Below are 18,498 nucleotides of genomic sequence, written 5' to 3'. Positions count from 1 at the left end.
TTGGTTACAATGGTTAATTATTATCACAGGCCTTGAATGTGTCTTTGATGATCAGGATGAGCTGGCTTTTTTTTATGTGTAGATAGTGCTTCAGTTGTGTGCGGCTGTCGACCAAAACAAACACTAATGAAGCTGTCCGAACAAACATGCAGCTTTAGGTTTTGTGAGCTTAGTGTTTAAAAACGGTTTCTTAAAAAGAGCAGAGAGAACCTAGCCACCAATATTAGTTAGTCATGCAATGACAGGCAGTGCCATGGGTGAGAACATTACCCTACACCTGGATTTTAACCCACTCTTGACCAATGTGTCACAAAGCTAGTCCCTTTTTTTCTAAAAGCTGTTCCATGGCTCAAGGAGATCTGTCCTTGATTTTGTTCAGAGGGACAATAAACCGGGCCAGGCTCCGATCAGTCTGGTTTGGTACAGAGATGAAATGGATTTCAAGAGGCCGTTTGTTTATATGTAAACAGATGAGATTTCAGGCCAAAGTGGTCATGTTTTAGAAGTGCCCTGTATAAAGAGAGGGGAGTGGTCAGCTCTTTAGCTGAGCTGAGCTGAGCAATTTTAGTTGAGTCTTGAACTGGGAGGTTCAACGGGGAGCTGTGTGGAAATGCTCTCTCCCTCTTTTCTGCCCTTCAATTCCAACCTGTAAGCATGTGTTCCATTTATACTGGGTTTTTTAAGGGAGTTTGCTCATTGGGACTGTTGTGTATATTCAGAACAGCATAATCAAGTCTAGATGGATAGGTTGAGTTCTGTAGGAGGTCTTTATTTTGTTCTTTGTGTTTCATTGTGTATCAATTTTGTGAATACACTTTTGTCTGTTTTAAAATCTAGTAGTCAACCTAGCTACCTCACTCCGGGTAATTTTCACTGTACACTTACTGAAACAAATTGCAAAGTTTTGGTCTGGGCTGCCTGCTTAAGAATGTTTTGAGTGGTCTGGCCTAGCCCATAACAGATTGGGGGCTCTTTGCGGGATTTTAAACAGCGAGTGGTAGATGCTAGTGTCTTTATTTCGGGTGTTGGTTTGTTTGGGTAGACAAGGCTTGGGATAGGAGTGGCTCTTTCAGTTGCCAAAAGTTTTCTGAGTGCGGATGAGGTGACTTTTGAAGTTCTGCAAAAGGAGAATAAGACCAAGCTGGAAGTGGAACTGCCTGTTTCAGTGAGGAAAGGAGAGATAATTACAGCAGTAGCTCACCATTTAAACTTGCTAGAGAAACCATCAGTATCTATAGAGATGACAAGAATTCAGTTGCAAATGAAGCAGCTTGAGTTACAGGCAGGACATAAGGAAAGGGCAACAGAAGTGAAACAGTTTTAGTTATGACTAAAAGCAGAAGAGAGGGAAAGAGAGAGCAGCAGAACAGAGAGAAAAAGAGAGAGCAGTAGAAGAGAGGAAGAAGAGTGGACTTTTGAACTTTAAAAACTGCCACTTAAAGAGGAAGTTCAACTTAAAAGTTTGGAGATAAAGGCTGAGGGTAGGCTCAGTGAGGAAGTAGTGCAAACTCATGTGGAAGAGCAGAGAGTTAAAACAGCAAGGCTAGCAGCTGAAGTGGCTGATGATTATGAACTGGTCCATAAAACTCGGTTTGGCTTCCAGAATCAATTTCAGTCCGTGAAGGATAGAAATTGGGGCAAAGAGAAATCCTCATGTGTAAAGGGAAAAGTAGATCTCAGTGAAGATCATAATGATAATTTACCACGGGGTAAAAAACAAATCCTTAAGGGGGACAAAAAAGTTTAAAAGTTCCGGTGTTTTCATTGTAATAAAGTGGGCCACACAAAATCACAGTATTAGTGGGCTAGGAGAAAGCAGATATAGGAAAACCAGACAAGCCTGGAAGTTTTGCTGGACTAATAACAAAAAGCACAAGGGAAGTTAGACAACTGCCTCAGAGTGTACAAGATGATCAGAGCTTGATTAAGGAGAAGATCTGCTTTAAAATATATACATGTAAAGGTACAGTTTATTCACATAAGCCAGGAGTAATAGGTTAGGATGTTACAATATTAAGGAATACAGGATCCTCTCAGTCTGTATGCTGAAGGATGAGGAGATATACACTCCTGGGGGACTATTGTCACAAAAGGTACTGGTAACAGGAATTCATGGTGAGACAAAAAGTGCTCAATTATGTAAAGTGAGCTAGAGAGTCCAGAGAAAAGTGGAGAATTTGAGGTAGGAGTACTAGACAAACTCTCAGTTCTAAGAATATAATTTGTTCTTGCAAATGATAGGTGTGCTGCCTACTCTAGTTGAAAACCCAGTGGAGATGCAGGCAACTGAAAAAATGAAGGACCGTTATCCAGGAATTTTCCTTGATTGTGTGATCACAAGATCACAGAGGCACAAGCTGAAGCAGGAGAGATCAAAAGGCAGAGATAAGGAAGCTGATATAGATTTATCCAAAACTTTCTTTGATCAGATAATAGGTAAACATGCCAGTATCTTCAGTTCTACTAAGCTGATTGAATTACAGCAGAAAGATGAGGAGTTAAAACAGTTATATCAAAAGGCATTTACTGAGAAAGAAAGTGGATTCATCCCTGTGTGTTATTACTTAACAATGATGTCTTAATGAGAAAAAGGAGGCCATTACACATTCAAGCAGATGAGAAATGGGCAGAGATTCATCAAATTGTTTTGCCAGTAGGATATAGAAAGGAGGTGCTGCGAGTGGCACATGACCTATCACTTGGAGGTCATTTAGGGGTGAAGAAAACACAGGTGAAAATACGAAGACATTTTTACTGGCCTGGACTACATAAGGATGTAGTTGAATTCTGCCAGACATGTCAGCTAATCGGAAAACCATAGGCAGTTATAAAACCTGCATCTTTAATAACTATTCCAGCATTTGAGGAATCTTTCACAAGATTGATTGATTGCATGGGTCCCCTACCTCAAACAAAAAGTGGGAATAAGTATTTATTAACAATAATGGACATGTCGACTAGATTTCCAGAGACAATCCCATTATGCAACATCACAGCTAAAAGGGTTTTAAAAGAATTACTAAATTTTTTTACTAGATATGGACTGCCAATAGAGATCCAGTCAGATCAAGGATCAAATTTCACATCCAAACTATTCAAGGAGGTTATGGATAATGTGGGAATAAAGCAATTCAAATCTACTGCGTGCCATCCAGAATCGCGGGGAGCACTAGAGAGTTGGCATCAAACATTAAAGACCAGGTTGAGGGCTTATGGTCAGGATTATCCAGATGATTGGGATAAGGGAATTCCGTCTGTACTTTTTGCAATCAGAGATGCACCAAATGAATCGACCAAATTCAGTCCATTTGAATTAATCTTTGGGCATGAAGTAAGAGGACTGTTAAAACTTATTAAGGAGAAATTAATAAGTCAGAATTCAGACACCACATAATTTGGATCATGTGTCAAGGTTTAGAGAATGATTAAATAGAGCTGGAGAGTTGGCTAGACATCATATAAAAGTATCACAGCATATAATGAAACAAGCAGTGGATAAAAAATCACAAATTCGTAATTTTGCAATTGGGGATAATGTATTGATATTGCTTCCAGTTACAGGTGAGCCTTTAAAAGCAAGGTTTAATGGACCTTATCAAATCAAGAGGAAATTGAGTGAAGTGAACTACCTGATAAGGACTCCAGACAAGAAGAAATCTCACAGAGTGTATCTTGTGAATATGGTCAAAAGCTATTTTGACAGGGAAGGAAAGCAAGAGGAGAAGGTGTTAATGATTTCAGCACAGAAGGAAGAACCAAATTCAGGGGATTTGGAATTGGACATTCCTCAAATCAAATTGGACAATGAGGAAGTTGTCAAAGTATTGAGTTACTTTCCACAAGAAAATCGAAATGAGCTGAAAGAGTTATTACTATCACATGAGGAGATATGCGGGAATAAACTAGGAAGTACTAACCTAATTGTGCATGATGCGGATATAGGAAATGCTATTCTGATTAAGCAACATCCTTATAGGCATAACCTCTAAAGTTGACAAAGGTTCAGAAGGAGATAGAGCACATGCTCCAAAATGGCATAATTGAAGTGAGTTACAGTGATTGGAGCTCATCCATAGTCATGGTGCCAAACCTAGATGGTTCCCAATGGTTATGTATGGATTATCGCAAAGTCAATGCCGTTACAAAAACTGATGCATATCCAATTCCAGGATTGGAGAACTGCTTTGAAAAAGTGGGACAAGCAACTTACATTTCTAAGTTGGACTTGCTCAGAGGCTATTGGCAAGTACCTCTGTCAGAGAGAGCAATGTCAATTTCAGCTTTTGTAATGCCAAATGGACTATATCAGTTCAAAGTCATGCCATTTGGTATGAAAAACGTTCCAGCCATATTTCAGAGACTGACTACTAAGGTCATTGCTGCCTTACCCAAATGTATGTTATATAATGATGACCTGGTGATTTTTAGTCACTCACAGAAGGAATATTTACAGCATTTATCAGAGTTGTTCGATTGACTTTGGAAGGCAGGCTTGATGGTAAACCTAGCTAAAGGTGAATTTGCCAAAGCCCAAGTTGCCTTCCTGGGCCATATTATTGGACATGGACAAATGGCCCCATGAGATGCAAAAATGAAAGTAATTGGTGAATTCCCCATATCTTCGATGAAAAAAGCAGTACTATGGTCCTGGGGTTGAGCGGATTTTACCAAAAGTGTGTGCCGAACTTTAGCAGTGTGGCTGCTCCACTCAGCAAATTGTTTAAAAAGGGCAAGATGTTTCAATGGACTGACAAAAGGCATTTGACAGCCTAAAACCTGTATTAACCACTGCCCCAGTATTAGCCACAGTTGAACATTCATCAACAGGAATATTCAACGGTGGAGAAAAAGACCTTAAGCTTGGTGTTGGCCTTACAACATTTCAGTGTTTATATTACCAGCAATACGTCTGAGTCAATCGTATACAATGATCACAACCCATTGACATTTGTAGAAAATGTAAGGACAGAAATGCCAGACAGTTCAGATGGAGCTTGTTGTTGCAGCCATTCAATTTGACAATTGTACATGTGGCAGGTCACAAAAACGTGATTGCCGATGCGTTACTAAGACTCGAATGAGATATGGAGGTGTTCGGTGGTGGGTGTACTACGGCCTGAATTTGCATGTCGTTGTGCATGTTTGCATGTTTATAGTTAGTATAGTGTATGTGTGTGATTCGACTACTAACTGGTTTTTGAATGGTATTGATGGTTCACTTTTTCTTAAGGGGAAGGTGTCAAAAAGCTCGTCCCTTTTTTTTCTAAAAGCTGTTCCGTGTCCTTGATTTTTTTCAGAGGGGCAATAAACCAGGCCAGGCTCCGATCAGACTGGTTTGGTACGGAGATAGAAAGGATTTTGAGAGGCCTTTTGTTTTTATGTTAACAGGTGAGACTTCAGGCCAAAGTGGTCATGCTTTCAAAGTGACCTGTATAAAAAGAGGGAAGTGGTCAGCTCTTTAGCTGAGCTGAGCTGAGCAGTTTTAGTTGAGTCATGAACTGGGAAGTTCAACAGGGAGCTGTGTGGAAATGCTCTCTGTGTGTCTTATTACCTCCTGACAGTATGTAACTACATTCTGTTTGGGACACCACATATCAGAGGGGATTACATTAACCATGGGCAGGCTGCAACCCAGATTCACAGGGGTGAAGCATTAAACAATGAGGAGATGTTAAAGAAACTAAATTTAAAATGGAAGAAGAGTGGTAACCTAATTGAGAAGATTGAAATGATAGAGTGATTGAATCATTTATTTAGATGCAGGGAAACTATTTCCTGTCTTGGAGAAATCTAAATAAAGTGCACTCTTAAAATTATGGCTGGCCCATCCAAATAAATGGTCCAAAGGGTCAGTTTCTGTGCTGTATAACTCTATGACTATGGTATTAGTTTCTGAACCCTGAATCTTAAAACCTGGAAATTGGAAATTCCTATTTCTGACCAAGATCAGACTAAAGGTTGCTGATGTACCTTCCCAGGGTTTTTTCCAGACGGATGTCAATGCAGGATCCATCACAACAGATAAACTCTGCAAACTTCGCAAGCAATGTCTGGGTAGATTGTCACAGAAACCAGAACCATTTCCTTTTATGGCAATAGCTGCCATATACTAATAAGTAAAATGTTCAAAGGTCCCAAAATTACTCTGAGAGTTCCTGAGAAGGTAGGTGCATGGCAGACGGGAAAGGAAAGTAGGTGGGTGTGGGTGGGGGTACAGATGGAGGGTATCTCATGAAAGACAAAAGGTGGGTATTGAGAGCGTGGACAGGTTGGCATCACTGGAGAGGGTGTGGATGGATCAGGTATTCGGGGCAGGTCAATACGAGCAATATGGGGACCAATGTCGGTGATCAGGGAAACAATTTTATTGTCATCCACGAGTGGGTTTTCTTCCCTCTAACAATTCCTGGGTAAATATTAATGTGAGTATATTAGGAACCTTGTTACCTCCTAAAGTGATTTTAATAAATTTGTAAGGATGATTTCACCTTCTCAAAGCTGTGTTGCCTCTATTTGATTATATTATGTATTTCTAATAGCTCTGCTATTATATTGTTTGTAAAACTACAAGTTTTCCAACAATGGACACAAAGATAACTGGCTCATAGTTACCAGTTTCTTGTCTCCCATCCTCTTTTATTGAATGTAAGTGTTATACAGGCAGCTTTCCAATTATCTGGGACTTCACCAGAATTTAAAGATTATTGGCTGATTACGACTAGTACATCGACTGTCTCTGTAGATATTTCCTTTAACTTACTCGGATGGAAACCATCAGGTCCAGGGAATGTGTCGACCGTTAGGCCCATTATTTTCCTTAGGACATTTCCTCCAGTAGTAGCTATTGTATTTATTTACTCTCCTTTTAGCCTCTTGATTATTTTAATTTGCTGAAGAAACTCCTCTTTGATGTGGATTGGATACACTCAGTGTCAATACCAAAATCCTTATTTTCATATGTAATCCAGATTCTGCAAGTCAAGGTAAAATAGTTACATTTGCAGATGCTGCATACCATAGCAATTCACTGCTGAGGAAGTAAAGAATAATTTGGGGATGGTGTGAAAGTATTTGAGACAATGATAGATGGACTCTAAATGAAGGTACTTTGTTCTTTAATCATATCACTAATGATAAATCTACTTTATCCACTTAATCAGCTGGACTGGTTTAACAAGCTTTTATAAATGCAACCTCCATAATGTAAAAGGATGGAGAGTTTTTCATTACAGTGATAAACTTTCCTCCATCGCTAGACAATTACAATTCAAATGGTATCTTCAGGTAAAATTTAACTAAATTACCATTTTAATATTTTGTTGCAATAGTGAACATAGCTCATGAGCATGAGCAATGCTGAAAAACTAAAACGGGCTGAAAGTATTTGAGGAGATGGAAGTGTTTGAGGAGACCTAATGTAGAACAGCAATCAACAAAGCAAATAAGAAGTCAATAGTGGAAGAAAGTAATGGCAGAGATCTATTCTGATCAGACTGAGCCTTAAATACTAAGCTTAGCATTAGTCATCCAAAAACCAGATGAGATACTTGAGCATTAGAGACAGTGCAAAGGATTCCCTGAGGCTGATCCACAGCATCAGGACTAAGAGTTGTAAAGATTACTCTGGAGATTTCCATCTTGAGAAAAATTGTTTTAAATTAATCTTGGGTGATGGGTTAGAACCAGTAGACACAAGTTTCAACCAGTAAATGTAATGTGATCACAAATAGATTTCCTGATAGTGTTGTAGAGATAGAAATCCTGGAATTACTTCAAAACACTATGGGACAGCTTCATAGGAACTACTAATTAATATTCTCTGGCTAGATGTTTGCAGTGGACTACATGTTTCTCATCATTACAATAAACTTGAGGGATAAAGCTGACAATTAAAATCACTCCAAAGCAAGTCTTGGAACTGAGAAATTATTGTCATTGATAAAATTATCCCATGCTTTTCAATGACAAATCTGATCAAGTTATTTGACAAACTAACAAGGAGGCTTAATTAAAGATAGTTCAGTAAATAATTTTTACATGGATATTCAAAAGTACATTGATAAAGTACCTCACAACAAGCTGATTTGGAAAATAGAAACACATGGCATTACTACTGAGGACTTGCATAGTAAATTGGTAAGGGATAGGAGGCAGTGAGAAATGATGAATGGGTGCTTTTCTGACAGTGTTATGCAGCAGGGCCCTCCTGGGGACCATTAGTTTTCTTGTTTTATATGAATGACCTGAACTTTGAGATTGTACTTCCTGTATCCAGCTTCACAGACCATACAGAATACTCAGCATAGTAAATAATAAAGCAGAAAAGTAGCATACTTCAGGAGGAGATCAGCAGATTCATGAAGTAAGCACGTAGATAGTAGATCTAATTCAATATTGCAAATATGAAGTAATGCTCTTTGAGAGAACAGCTGCAGAAACAGTTTAATGTAAAAGGTATTATTGTGAGAAGTGCTCAAGAACTTCTGAACCAGAGGATGAACACTCTTTGCATGCAAAATGATAAGACAATTAAGAAAGAATATGAAATACTTGGCTTTTTGAATATAAACTTTAAAAAAGGCTAATTAGAGGCAGAGTGTAAGGCAATTGGGGCCTAAATGCTTTTCCTCATAATTGGTTTGGTTACCAGAGATCATAAATCTAAACTAAATTCACAAAACAAAGTCTAAAGGGAAGTGAGCAGTAATTTCTTCACCATAAAGATTTGTTAAAAATCAAGAACACACTCCTGGTAATCAAATTCCACAGGAGCTCCGAGAAGATAGTTGATAATGTACTCGAAAGGAATAACTTGTAGTGTCAAGAGGAAAAATCTGGGTTGTGAATTAAATTGAACAGCTCTTTCAAAAAGCTGCCAAAGACATTTACAGGCCAAATAACTCGCTTACTGTCAGCTTCCATGATCCTATGTGATTGTCACACATTGTTTGGTGAAATTGGGCCCCTCGTAATTTTAGTCACTTACCAGACAACAAAATATCATTCACCTGCCGGTTGCACTCAAATCAAAGATATTATTTTTTAAAATTACCAGAAGTAGATGAAATGAGACCAAGGCATGGAAACTCAAAAATACAAATAGTGTCAATGTCACCATCATCATGATATCAATCGTAAATCAAAGAGAATAACATCATTAAGCATATTAAATCAAAGAGAATAACATCATTAAGCATATTTTAAATATCTTGCCCCCCCCCCCCCAGCCCTCAGCCATAACACTTAAAAGCATTTGCGATGGATAACGGAGAGTCCAAATTCATCATACTCCTGCTTGGTGGTACACATTTCCTGGAAAGCAGAGAGGGAAGCTAAGATTGAGCCACCAATCCAACTCAAATACTTCCTTTCAGACGAAGTAATAATTCTAATCTTTGTTGTTTTTGGAGACAAGACTGTGATTTCTTTCTGCATTCGATCAACAATGCCTGGAAACATGGTAGATCCACCAGCCAGAATAATATTTGCATAGAGATCACTCCTGATAGAATGTTCACATGCCTCGATGCTGTCATTGACAATCTTGTGGACCCCAGCTGATGGTATTCCCAAAAAGGAAGGTTGGAATAGAGCTTCTGGACATTGGAAACACTCCTTATTGATGGTGAGGATTTGACCATCTGGAAGTTCATAGCTTTTGTCTAGAGTGGAAGTAGTGGTAGCCTTTGACATCTCCTGGTCATAATCAAGGGCCACATAGCAAAGCTTCTCTTTGATATTTTCGGCAAGCAATCTCTCAGCAGCCGTGCTGAAGTGGCAACCACGATGAATCAAGTTCTCCATTAAGTTGTCATTTAGCTCCCTGCCAGCGAAGTTTAGGCGTCGAATGCTATCAGGTAGGGTATAGCCATCATTGACTGACATAGCAGAGGTCACGCCCTCACCACTGTCCAGTACAAGGCCTCTGAGACGGCCCGTTCCATATATGGAGAGTAAGCTAGGAACAGTAGCAAAAACGCGTGGTATGTCAAAACTCTCAAACATCATCTGGGTCATCTTCTCTTTGTTAGCTTTGGGGTTGAGAGGTGCTTCTGTGAAGAGAATGGAATATTCTGCTGGAGCAACTTGCAACTCATTGTTGAAGATGTGTTGCCAAATCTTTTCCATGTCATCCCAGTTGGTCACAATCCCATGTTTGATTGGGTATTTGGAGATCCAAATGTCTGGCCTGTCCCTGGCTTCTTTCCCAACACAGTAATTATTTAAGTCTGCTCTGAGAATAGCATCCTAAAGTAGAAAAGAAAACATTATTGTTTTACTTTCCCTTTTCTTATGTTGTCATTCATCTTACTCTTTTATGCAATCTAACATTTGCCGTATTGTTTATTCCCACATTTGCCTGCTCCAATTGTTTAGAATTCCCTTTTATCTCTCACAAATTCTTTCTAATCCTGATTTTATTTTTAGTATTTTGTCAGAATGGTTTTTCTTCCAAATCAGTGTGTAACAAAGTCACACCCAAACTAAAAAATCCTGTCACCATTAGTTTTCAGCAGGTATCAAGGTTTGAGTAGCGCTAGAAAACGAATCAATGTTTTTACCTCATCTGTCATCATCCCTGGGTATGTCTTATATTGAGAGTGTGGTGCTGGAAAAGCACAGCAGGTCCAGTAGCATGGTCACACTACTGAAGAGGACATTTTACCCCATTCATATTGCCACTAGTACCCGAAGTCAGTAATTTGCCACATGCCATTTGCTCATCTTCTCCCTGTAACCCAAAACATGCTTCTTTTTCAGATAAACATTCAATTCCCTTGAGAATATCACACCTTCCTCCATTACTTTGGATTCTTAATCACTTGTTGTGTAAAAATAAAATGTTCTCATGTTCTCCACTGATTTTATTGCCAATTATCTTAAATCCGTGTCCTTTTACTCTCAAATCTTCTTCCAGTGGGAATTTCTTTTCCTTAACGAGTTTTGAGTTAGCTCAGGTTGACTTGGATCTCATTTACCACCCCTGAGAAAAAGAACAGGAAATGACGTCACCAACTCAAGGCAACCTAAACACATAAATAGAAAGCGGGCCATGCCACCAGTGCTTCATCCAGAGGCTCACTGATGATGTTGCTTAGTATGGTAACGAAACGTCTGAAAATGAACCTTCCAGCTCAGCAAGCAAACCTACATTCAGATTCTTTTGCTATTCACTCTCTCCAGTCCCAAAATAGTTTTGAACATCCCTATCAGATTGTCTCTCAATCTTCCCTCCTGCAAGGAAATCAGTCCCAACCTCTTCAATCTTTTGAGGTAATTGAAGTAACTAGATACAACAAACACTGGGAGGTTCAACAACATCTCTACTGTAATACTGAGACTAGTTTACCTGATCTAGCCTTGCTGCTAGCCAAGTTGCTCCAGGGCAGATGCAACAAATGGTATCTACACAACGTGGAAAATTGTCTGAGTGTGTCCTCTTTACATAATGTGGACATGTCCGGTGTTGGACTGGGGTGAACAAGGTCAGAAGTCACACGATATTAGGTTATAGTCCAACAGGTGAAGGGGCAATGCTCCAAAACTTGTGATTTCAAATAAACCTGTTGGAGTGTAACCTGGTTTTGTGTGACTTCTGATTATGTACAAAAAGAAAGATAAACTCAACTCAGTCAATTACCCTTCCATCAGCTTATATTCAAACTTCAAGAACTAAATAGGAATGTGGAGGTGAGAATGACTTCCTTGAAATCAAATAATTCAACCAATATACACCAGAGTCTGAGTTAAAAGGTTCACAGGGATCAGAGGGAAAATACATGTATTGAAAGCATCATCAGCTGAAGGAGTTGGGACTCTAGGTTTCAACGATTGTACAATAGCTGGCATCACTAAGGGCAGTACAGTGGCTCAGTGGTTAGCACTGCTGCCTCACATCACCAGGGAGCGGGGTTCAAATATGGTTCAATTCGTCTGTGTGGAGCTTGCACAGTCTCTCCATGTCTGCGTGGGTTTCGTCCAGGTGCTCAGGTTTCCTCCCACAATCCAAAGATGTGCATGTTAGGTGGATTGGCCATGCTAAATTGCCCATAGTGTCAAGGGATGTGCAGGCTAGATGGATTAGCCATGAGAAATGCAGGGTTAGGGGGATTTAGTAGGGAAGTGGGTCTGGGTGGGATGTTCTTTGGAGGGAAGGTGTGGACTCAATGGGCTGAATGGCCTACTTCCACACTGTAGGGATTCTATTCTATGACTTATCACAGCATTGTAGCTGTGAGACTTAGAGTCACCATACCATCTTAACAATGTGTAAGTAGAGAGGAAATGGGTGACCAGCAGACAGATAAAGCACAACAAGCAGATAATGCAGTAGTTCCTCCACTTGTTCCTCAGTGTCTTGCTGATATTCAGTCCAAAATACTGGTGAGGAGAAAGATTCTCCTGAGGCATTTCAACTGTACAAAGAGGCATGGAAAAGCTCAGAAGAGAGTAATACTGAAGAAGGATCAATAGTCAGATGAACACACAGGGATTTCCATGGATGCAAATGTTATGCTGCTTCCTTAGTTGCAGGGTTAGAAATCTCACTGAGCAGCAGCAGAGCATTCTGAGGAGAGAGAAAGAGCATCCAGAAATCGCTGTTCATATTGGTACCAATAGCACAGGTAGAAAAAGGAATGAGATAGACTTTTACAAAGTTAAGAAAGGAATTCAGAAGTAGGTCTTCAGAGAGGTAATGTCCTCATTACTCCCAGTACTATGCACCACTGAGCACAGAAATTGATTGTCAGTGCCAATAAATGCATATTTGGTGCTAGAGGGAGGGTTTTAGGTTCCTAGGACATTAAGGCCAATTTCAAGGAAGGTTGAACCTACACAAGCTGTTGTAGGTTATGATGTTGTTGTATGTTGTATGTTCTATGTTGCTCATCACTGGTGCCAGAGCCAACATCAATACCATGTCAGCAATGTTTACCAGTGCTACTGGAGAGAGTTTAAATTAACAGGCTGGGGGATGGGAGTTTGAGTGCAGATTCAGAAAGGAAAGAAGAAATATTAGAAATGAAAAGCAGAAAATTGGAAAGCAATTATATAAAAGAAAGAAAACTGTAGAAAATAATCAAGGAAGTTGTTCAGAGAGTAGTGGTGTATACTTCAATGCTCACAGATTAGTGAATAAAGCAGCTGAGTCAAGAACACAGCTGGACACTTGGAAGTGTGAGATGGGAGACGTAGGTCATACAGTGTAGCATTTGCTGAGCATTTAGAGATGGTGGGCATCAATGCCCACATTTTCCAATGCCTTTGAAAATAAGAGGGTGCTGGAGCAGACAACAAGCAGTGGGTCCCATGTCCAGACCATTCTGACACAGGCCAGAAGTGTGGCCCAGATCTGGGTTTCTGTGACTGACAACTTGAATACATGTAATTATTTGATACACATTAGATGTAATCTGCATTAATTTTAACAAGGCTTTTAACAAAATCACAAATGGCAAAATGGTTAGAAAAGTAAGAATTCAAGTGACAAGTTGGCTTAATGGTAGGAAGCAATGGTTGATGGGCACTTTTCTGACTGGAAGGCAATTTCCATTGAGGCTCCACGGATCTTGGATCTGGGTTGTTTACTTTTAATAATATATATCAATAACTTGGACTCTAAACCTAAAGGATAATAGAATGAAAAATCCTCACTGCATTTAAATATTTGTATATATTCATGATGCTCTAACCTACAGCATTGCAACCTGCAGTGATTGTAACAAGGTCAGTCAGGTGAATCTCATAGAATATGAGTTCTGTGATTGGACCAGATTGACAGCCCCAATCAGGGAGCCCTAGCTGATAGATATAAACAGAAGTGTCAGTGGTTCTGTTCACTCAGAGCTGGCTCTGAGGGAGCTGGATCATTGTCAAGGACTCTCCATGTGTAAATAAAAGGTGAATTGGTGATGGGATATCAACCTCTGTGGAGTTATTTCACAATCCATGAGCTATAAAGTTGGATTATGAATAATAATAGGCCAAATGGTCTCATTTGTGCTGTACGTTTCCTTTATACAGTGGCTGACATAAAGGAAGATAGTTATGGTTTATGGAGATGAACTACCTTAACCTCAGGAGATCAATGGAGTTTGTCAAGGCAGTATTCTAGGCCCAGTTCTGTACTGCTCCTTCAATTAGCTGCCCTCCCTCATTAGATCAAAAATGGAATTGCTCACTGATGATTGCAGTGTGTTCAATTATTCACTAACTTTCAGATGAAGAAACCTTTTATGTCAGTTTACAAGTTTGTTTGACAGTGTTGGAAGTTAAAAACCTAAATGCGTCCATGAAACTCTCAAACTGGTACAAAAATTTAAATTGTTCACTAGTTTCTTTGGGAAGGAAACCTGCGGTCCATAGTCTATACATGACTCCCTAATAACACACCAAATTAACTGTTCACTGAAATTATCTTAACAGGCTATCATGTTAACTAGGAATACAAGTTACCTGTGCACTTACATTTGCATCTCTCGATTAAAACAACACTTCATCCATCAAAGAGCTGTTTGCTTGATCAGCACTCATCCACTAACTTAAACAACCACTTCTTCAACTAATACTCAAGAAACATTATCTACAGGACACAATGCTGTAACTCGTGAAGACTTCACTGGCAGCACCTTCAAATCTGACACTACCCTTTAGAGTCTCCTTTTTCATCCATCCTTTATCGTTACGAATCACACCTCCTCTTTCCAACGTCTATCCTTTATATTCAGACAGTCTTTTCCTATTTTAACCTGCTAACGTGTCTTCCCATGTATCCTAATCCATCAGGAGATCAGGAAGTCACGTATCAGAATGTATCCAGAGTCTTCCAATTTCTCCCATCATGAACCAAGATGAAATATCATCCGAGGTCTTTTAGTACACACCCCCCCTCCGCCCATCACAGCCCCCAACCACTTCTTCACCCTTAATTCACCATTCTGAGAATGTGGAGGTGGGTACTGCAGATGCTGGAGATTAGAGTCAAGATTAGAATGGTGCTGGAAAAGCACAGCAGGTCAGGCAGCATCTGAGGAGCAGGAAAATTGACGTTTCAGGCAAAAGCCCTTCATCAAGATTGGATCAGCTGTCTCCTGCAGTATGGATGCAAATAAATATTTCTGGTAAAAAGTGGATGCAGGTGAATATATGATTTAAGTCACCAGGAACTAGAAGGAAATTTAAAATGAAATTTGTTCTCTTGAATGTGTTTCAGTTTTGACTGACTGAGAAGGTTTACCTGATGCATTCCCACAACAGATGGGAATATTGCTCTGGGATATTGATCCGCTGCAAACCCGACCTTGATCATCCCAGTTCCAATATCCACAACCACAGCCATGACTCAAACTGTGAGAAAAAACAAACAAACAGAAATTTAAAAAAAACAAAGTGGTAACTGTGATAGAATGAGATTTAAGTAAATCGTGATGATGTAACTAATCACATAATTCTGACATCAGTAAGAGAAAAGACACAAGCCGAGATAAACATGTGAAGAGGGGGGATTTGTACACAACATTTCATAACTTACTATCTACATAGATAAATAAACTGTCCACAAGAAGTTGCCTTACAATCATAGAGGCATAGATATGTACGACATGGAAACAGACCATTCAGTCCAACTCATCCATGCTGACCAGATATCCCATTTTCCAGCAGTTGGCCCATATCCCTCCATAAACCCTTTCTATTCATTCACCTATCCAGATGCCTTTTAAATGTTGTAACTGTACCAGCCTCCACCACTTCCTCTGGCAGCTCATTCCATAAATGCACCATCCTCTGTGTGAAAAGATTGCCCCTTGGGTCCCTTTTAAATCTTTTCCCTCTTCCCTTACTTAGGATAAGGAGTAGGCAGCCTATGAATAGTGTATGTACAATTACCCACTGTTGTAATTTGGAGGTGCTGGTTTTGGACTGGAATGTACAAATCACACAACACCAGGTTATAGTCCAACAGGTTTATTTGGCAGCACTGCTCCTACATCAGGTGGCTGTGGAGTATAAGATTGTAAGACACAGAAATTATTGCAAAAGTTTACAGTGTGATGCAACTGAAATTATATATTGAAAAGACCAGGATTGTTTTAAAATCTTTTATAATGACCATGTTGGTTTCAGTTATTTCATATATAAATCACAGAACTTTTTTAAAAGTTACATTCTCAAGTGAACTTTAGTAGGTGCCATGTCAACTCAGATAATGCATTGAAGGTGTGAGGTGTCCTATGTGAGGTTGTCTGTGCCTCAATGGTCAGACTGATTCTATTTCTAAAAAAGGGATTTACTTAATCTTGCAGCTTTTGAGCAAAATACAATACAATTCTGCAAGTACAAATTCACCCCGCAAACTTAAACTTGTGTGTGTGTCTGTGTGTGTGTGTGTTGGGGGGGTATGAATGTCTGTGAGAGAATGTGTGCATGTGTATGTGTGTAAGTGAGAGTGTGAAGGGTATACGTCTGTGAGAGGATGCATGTGTGGGTGTGAGTGTGGATGTGTATGAGAGTGTGAGAGTAAGAGTGTGAGAGTGAGATTAAGAGCATGAGAGTGAGAGTAAAAGTATGAGAGGAGGAGGGACAGGGAGACAGAGAGACGGAGACAGGGAGACAGAGAGAGAGGTGTGACATGAATTTAAGGTCCCGGTTGAGGCCATCCCCATGGATACCGAACTTGGCTATCAGCCTCTGCTCAGCCACTTTGTGTTGTTGCCTGTCCCAAAGACTGCCTTGGAGGATGGTCACCCGAAGGTCAGCAACGAGAGGGTGTGTCAGGGTGATACCACTGGCCAGAGGGTCAGCAATGGGAGAGTGTATCAGGGTGATGCAACTGGCAAGAGGTCAGCAATGAGAGAGTGTATCAGGGTGGTGCCACTGGCCAGAGGGTCAACAATGAGAGAGTGTATCAGGGTGATGCAACTGGCCAGAGGGTCAGCAATGAGAGAGTGTGTCAAAGTGATGCCACTGGCCAGAGGGTCAGCAATGAGAAAGTGTGTCAAGGTGATGCCACTGGCCAGAGGGTCAACAATGAGCGGGTGTGTCAGGGTGATGCCACTGGCCAGAGGGTCAGCAATGAGAGAGTGTGTCAAGGTGATGCCACTGACCAGAGGGTCAGCAATGAGAGAATGTGTCAGAGTGATGCCACTGACCTGAGGGTCAGCAATGAGAGGGTCAGTTAGGGACCAGCAGTGATGGTCAACTGAGGGTCAACTAGAGAGAAATTGTTAGGCAGCCGGAAGTAGTGCTGAACATTGCAAAACAACTTCAAAATAAAGCTCATTATGATAAGTGAGAATAAAGGCCCAATTTAAAGTGAAAGAAAATCAGGTGAAAAATGTAACACAAGTTCTTACCATATTGCCTTTATGATTTCTCTTATTAATTTGGCCCTGGCTCTTAGAAGAACCTTGTTCTTTATTCTACCTAAGTCACTGGTTCCTACATTGATTTGCCAGTGCAAGCAAAACAACACAACTCCCAGATGTGCAGAGCAGCAACACTCCCAGATAGTAATTTTCTTCACCCAGTACCATATCACTTTAAACTTCACCCACATGAATGTAAACAAAGGCTGAACTCCTCCAGCACTGCACCTGGGATTTACTTACCTACCTCCGTCACAATCACACACTCCTATTCAAGAATAAAAAATCCAGACCAAAGGACTAGGAGGACTGCCTTGTGGATCAAAATGCTGAGGCCAACTTTCCTCCTCCCTGATGCCTCTCAATATTGGCACATTGGACTCTAGCTCAACAACTCTATGCTGAACTCCTGATGCAGATTAATTACACAAGTGATTCTTTGCAATTGTAACCTTCCCACAATCTATTACTCATTGCAGTCATGACACAACACTGACACTGAGATTCCTATCTAACCTTGTTTTATTTATTTAATTTTAAGCACGCGCAAATAATCAACTTGGCTTCTAACTTTAACCTATTTTGTACTATTTGCTTGATCTAGTTTAAGATAACAATAGATTAAACTAAATACTTACCTCTAACAAGAACTACTCCAAGTGTTAAACTTCTTCTTCCCCCTCTATGTTGAATGCTCACTCTCACCAACTTCCCAATCTTTACACTGCAATTATAATGCAGTCAGAATCAACTCACATTTGACCAGCATTTTAAGCACGCCCAAGTTCTAAAGGCTCACTCATCTTATGTTCACTGTAATTGCCTCTTATTTGGACAATCATTGACAAATGATTGACAGCGAGCTTTTAGCTTGCACTGACTTGCAGTTTCTGTTGAGTGTTGGCTAACCTCCAATTTCTCTTGCCATTTTTAAAGTTCTAAGTTAAACAAGATTTCAATTTGAAACTACAGTTTCCATACTTAGCAGAGAATTGCTCTCTTACAACATTCTAAATTTTTACTTTATTGACAATTACCAGTGTGTGCACAATCAGATAACTCATAACCTTTACACACTTTTTTTCACACACAACCAAGTTCTGAGTGTTCATTTTGTCACGTAGATGCCAGC

General features: G+C 39.9%; 1 protein-coding gene across 3 annotated transcripts; it reads right to left on the bottom strand.

Moving 5' to 3' along the window:
• Nucleotides 1–6,656: 6,656 nt before the first annotated feature.
• Nucleotides 6,657–18,129, bottom strand: LOC122548948 (actin, cytoplasmic-like). Of its 3 annotated transcripts, none has more exons than XM_043687957.2 (3): nt 18,005–18,129; nt 15,239–15,348; nt 6,657–10,248 (listed from the first exon to the last, which is right to left on the bottom strand). In XM_043687957.2, the coding sequence occupies exons 2-3, from the start codon at nt 15,338–15,340 to the stop codon at nt 9,244–9,246; spliced, it is 1,107 nt and encodes a 368-aa protein (XP_043543892.1). In that variant the 5' UTR covers nt 15,341–15,348; nt 18,005–18,129; the 3' UTR covers nt 6,657–9,243. The 3 variants fall into 3 exon arrangements, with proteins under 3 accessions (XP_043543892.1, XP_043543893.1, XP_043543890.1); XM_043687958.2 differs by lacking the exon at nt 18,005–18,129 and adding an exon at nt 17,614–17,779; XM_043687955.2 differs by lacking the exon at nt 18,005–18,129 and adding an exon at nt 17,610–17,777.
• Nucleotides 18,130–18,498: the final 369 nt, after the last annotated feature.

Source organism: Chiloscyllium plagiosum, unplaced genomic scaffold (assembly GCF_037043375.1).
Source record: "Chiloscyllium plagiosum isolate Xiang-an unplaced genomic scaffold, Cpla_swu_hap1 HiC_scaffold_4, whole genome shotgun sequence".
Taxonomy (NCBI): Eukaryota; Metazoa; Chordata; class Chondrichthyes; order Orectolobiformes; family Hemiscylliidae; genus Chiloscyllium; species Chiloscyllium plagiosum.
This window is presented reverse-complemented; position numbering and strand designations above follow the sequence as displayed.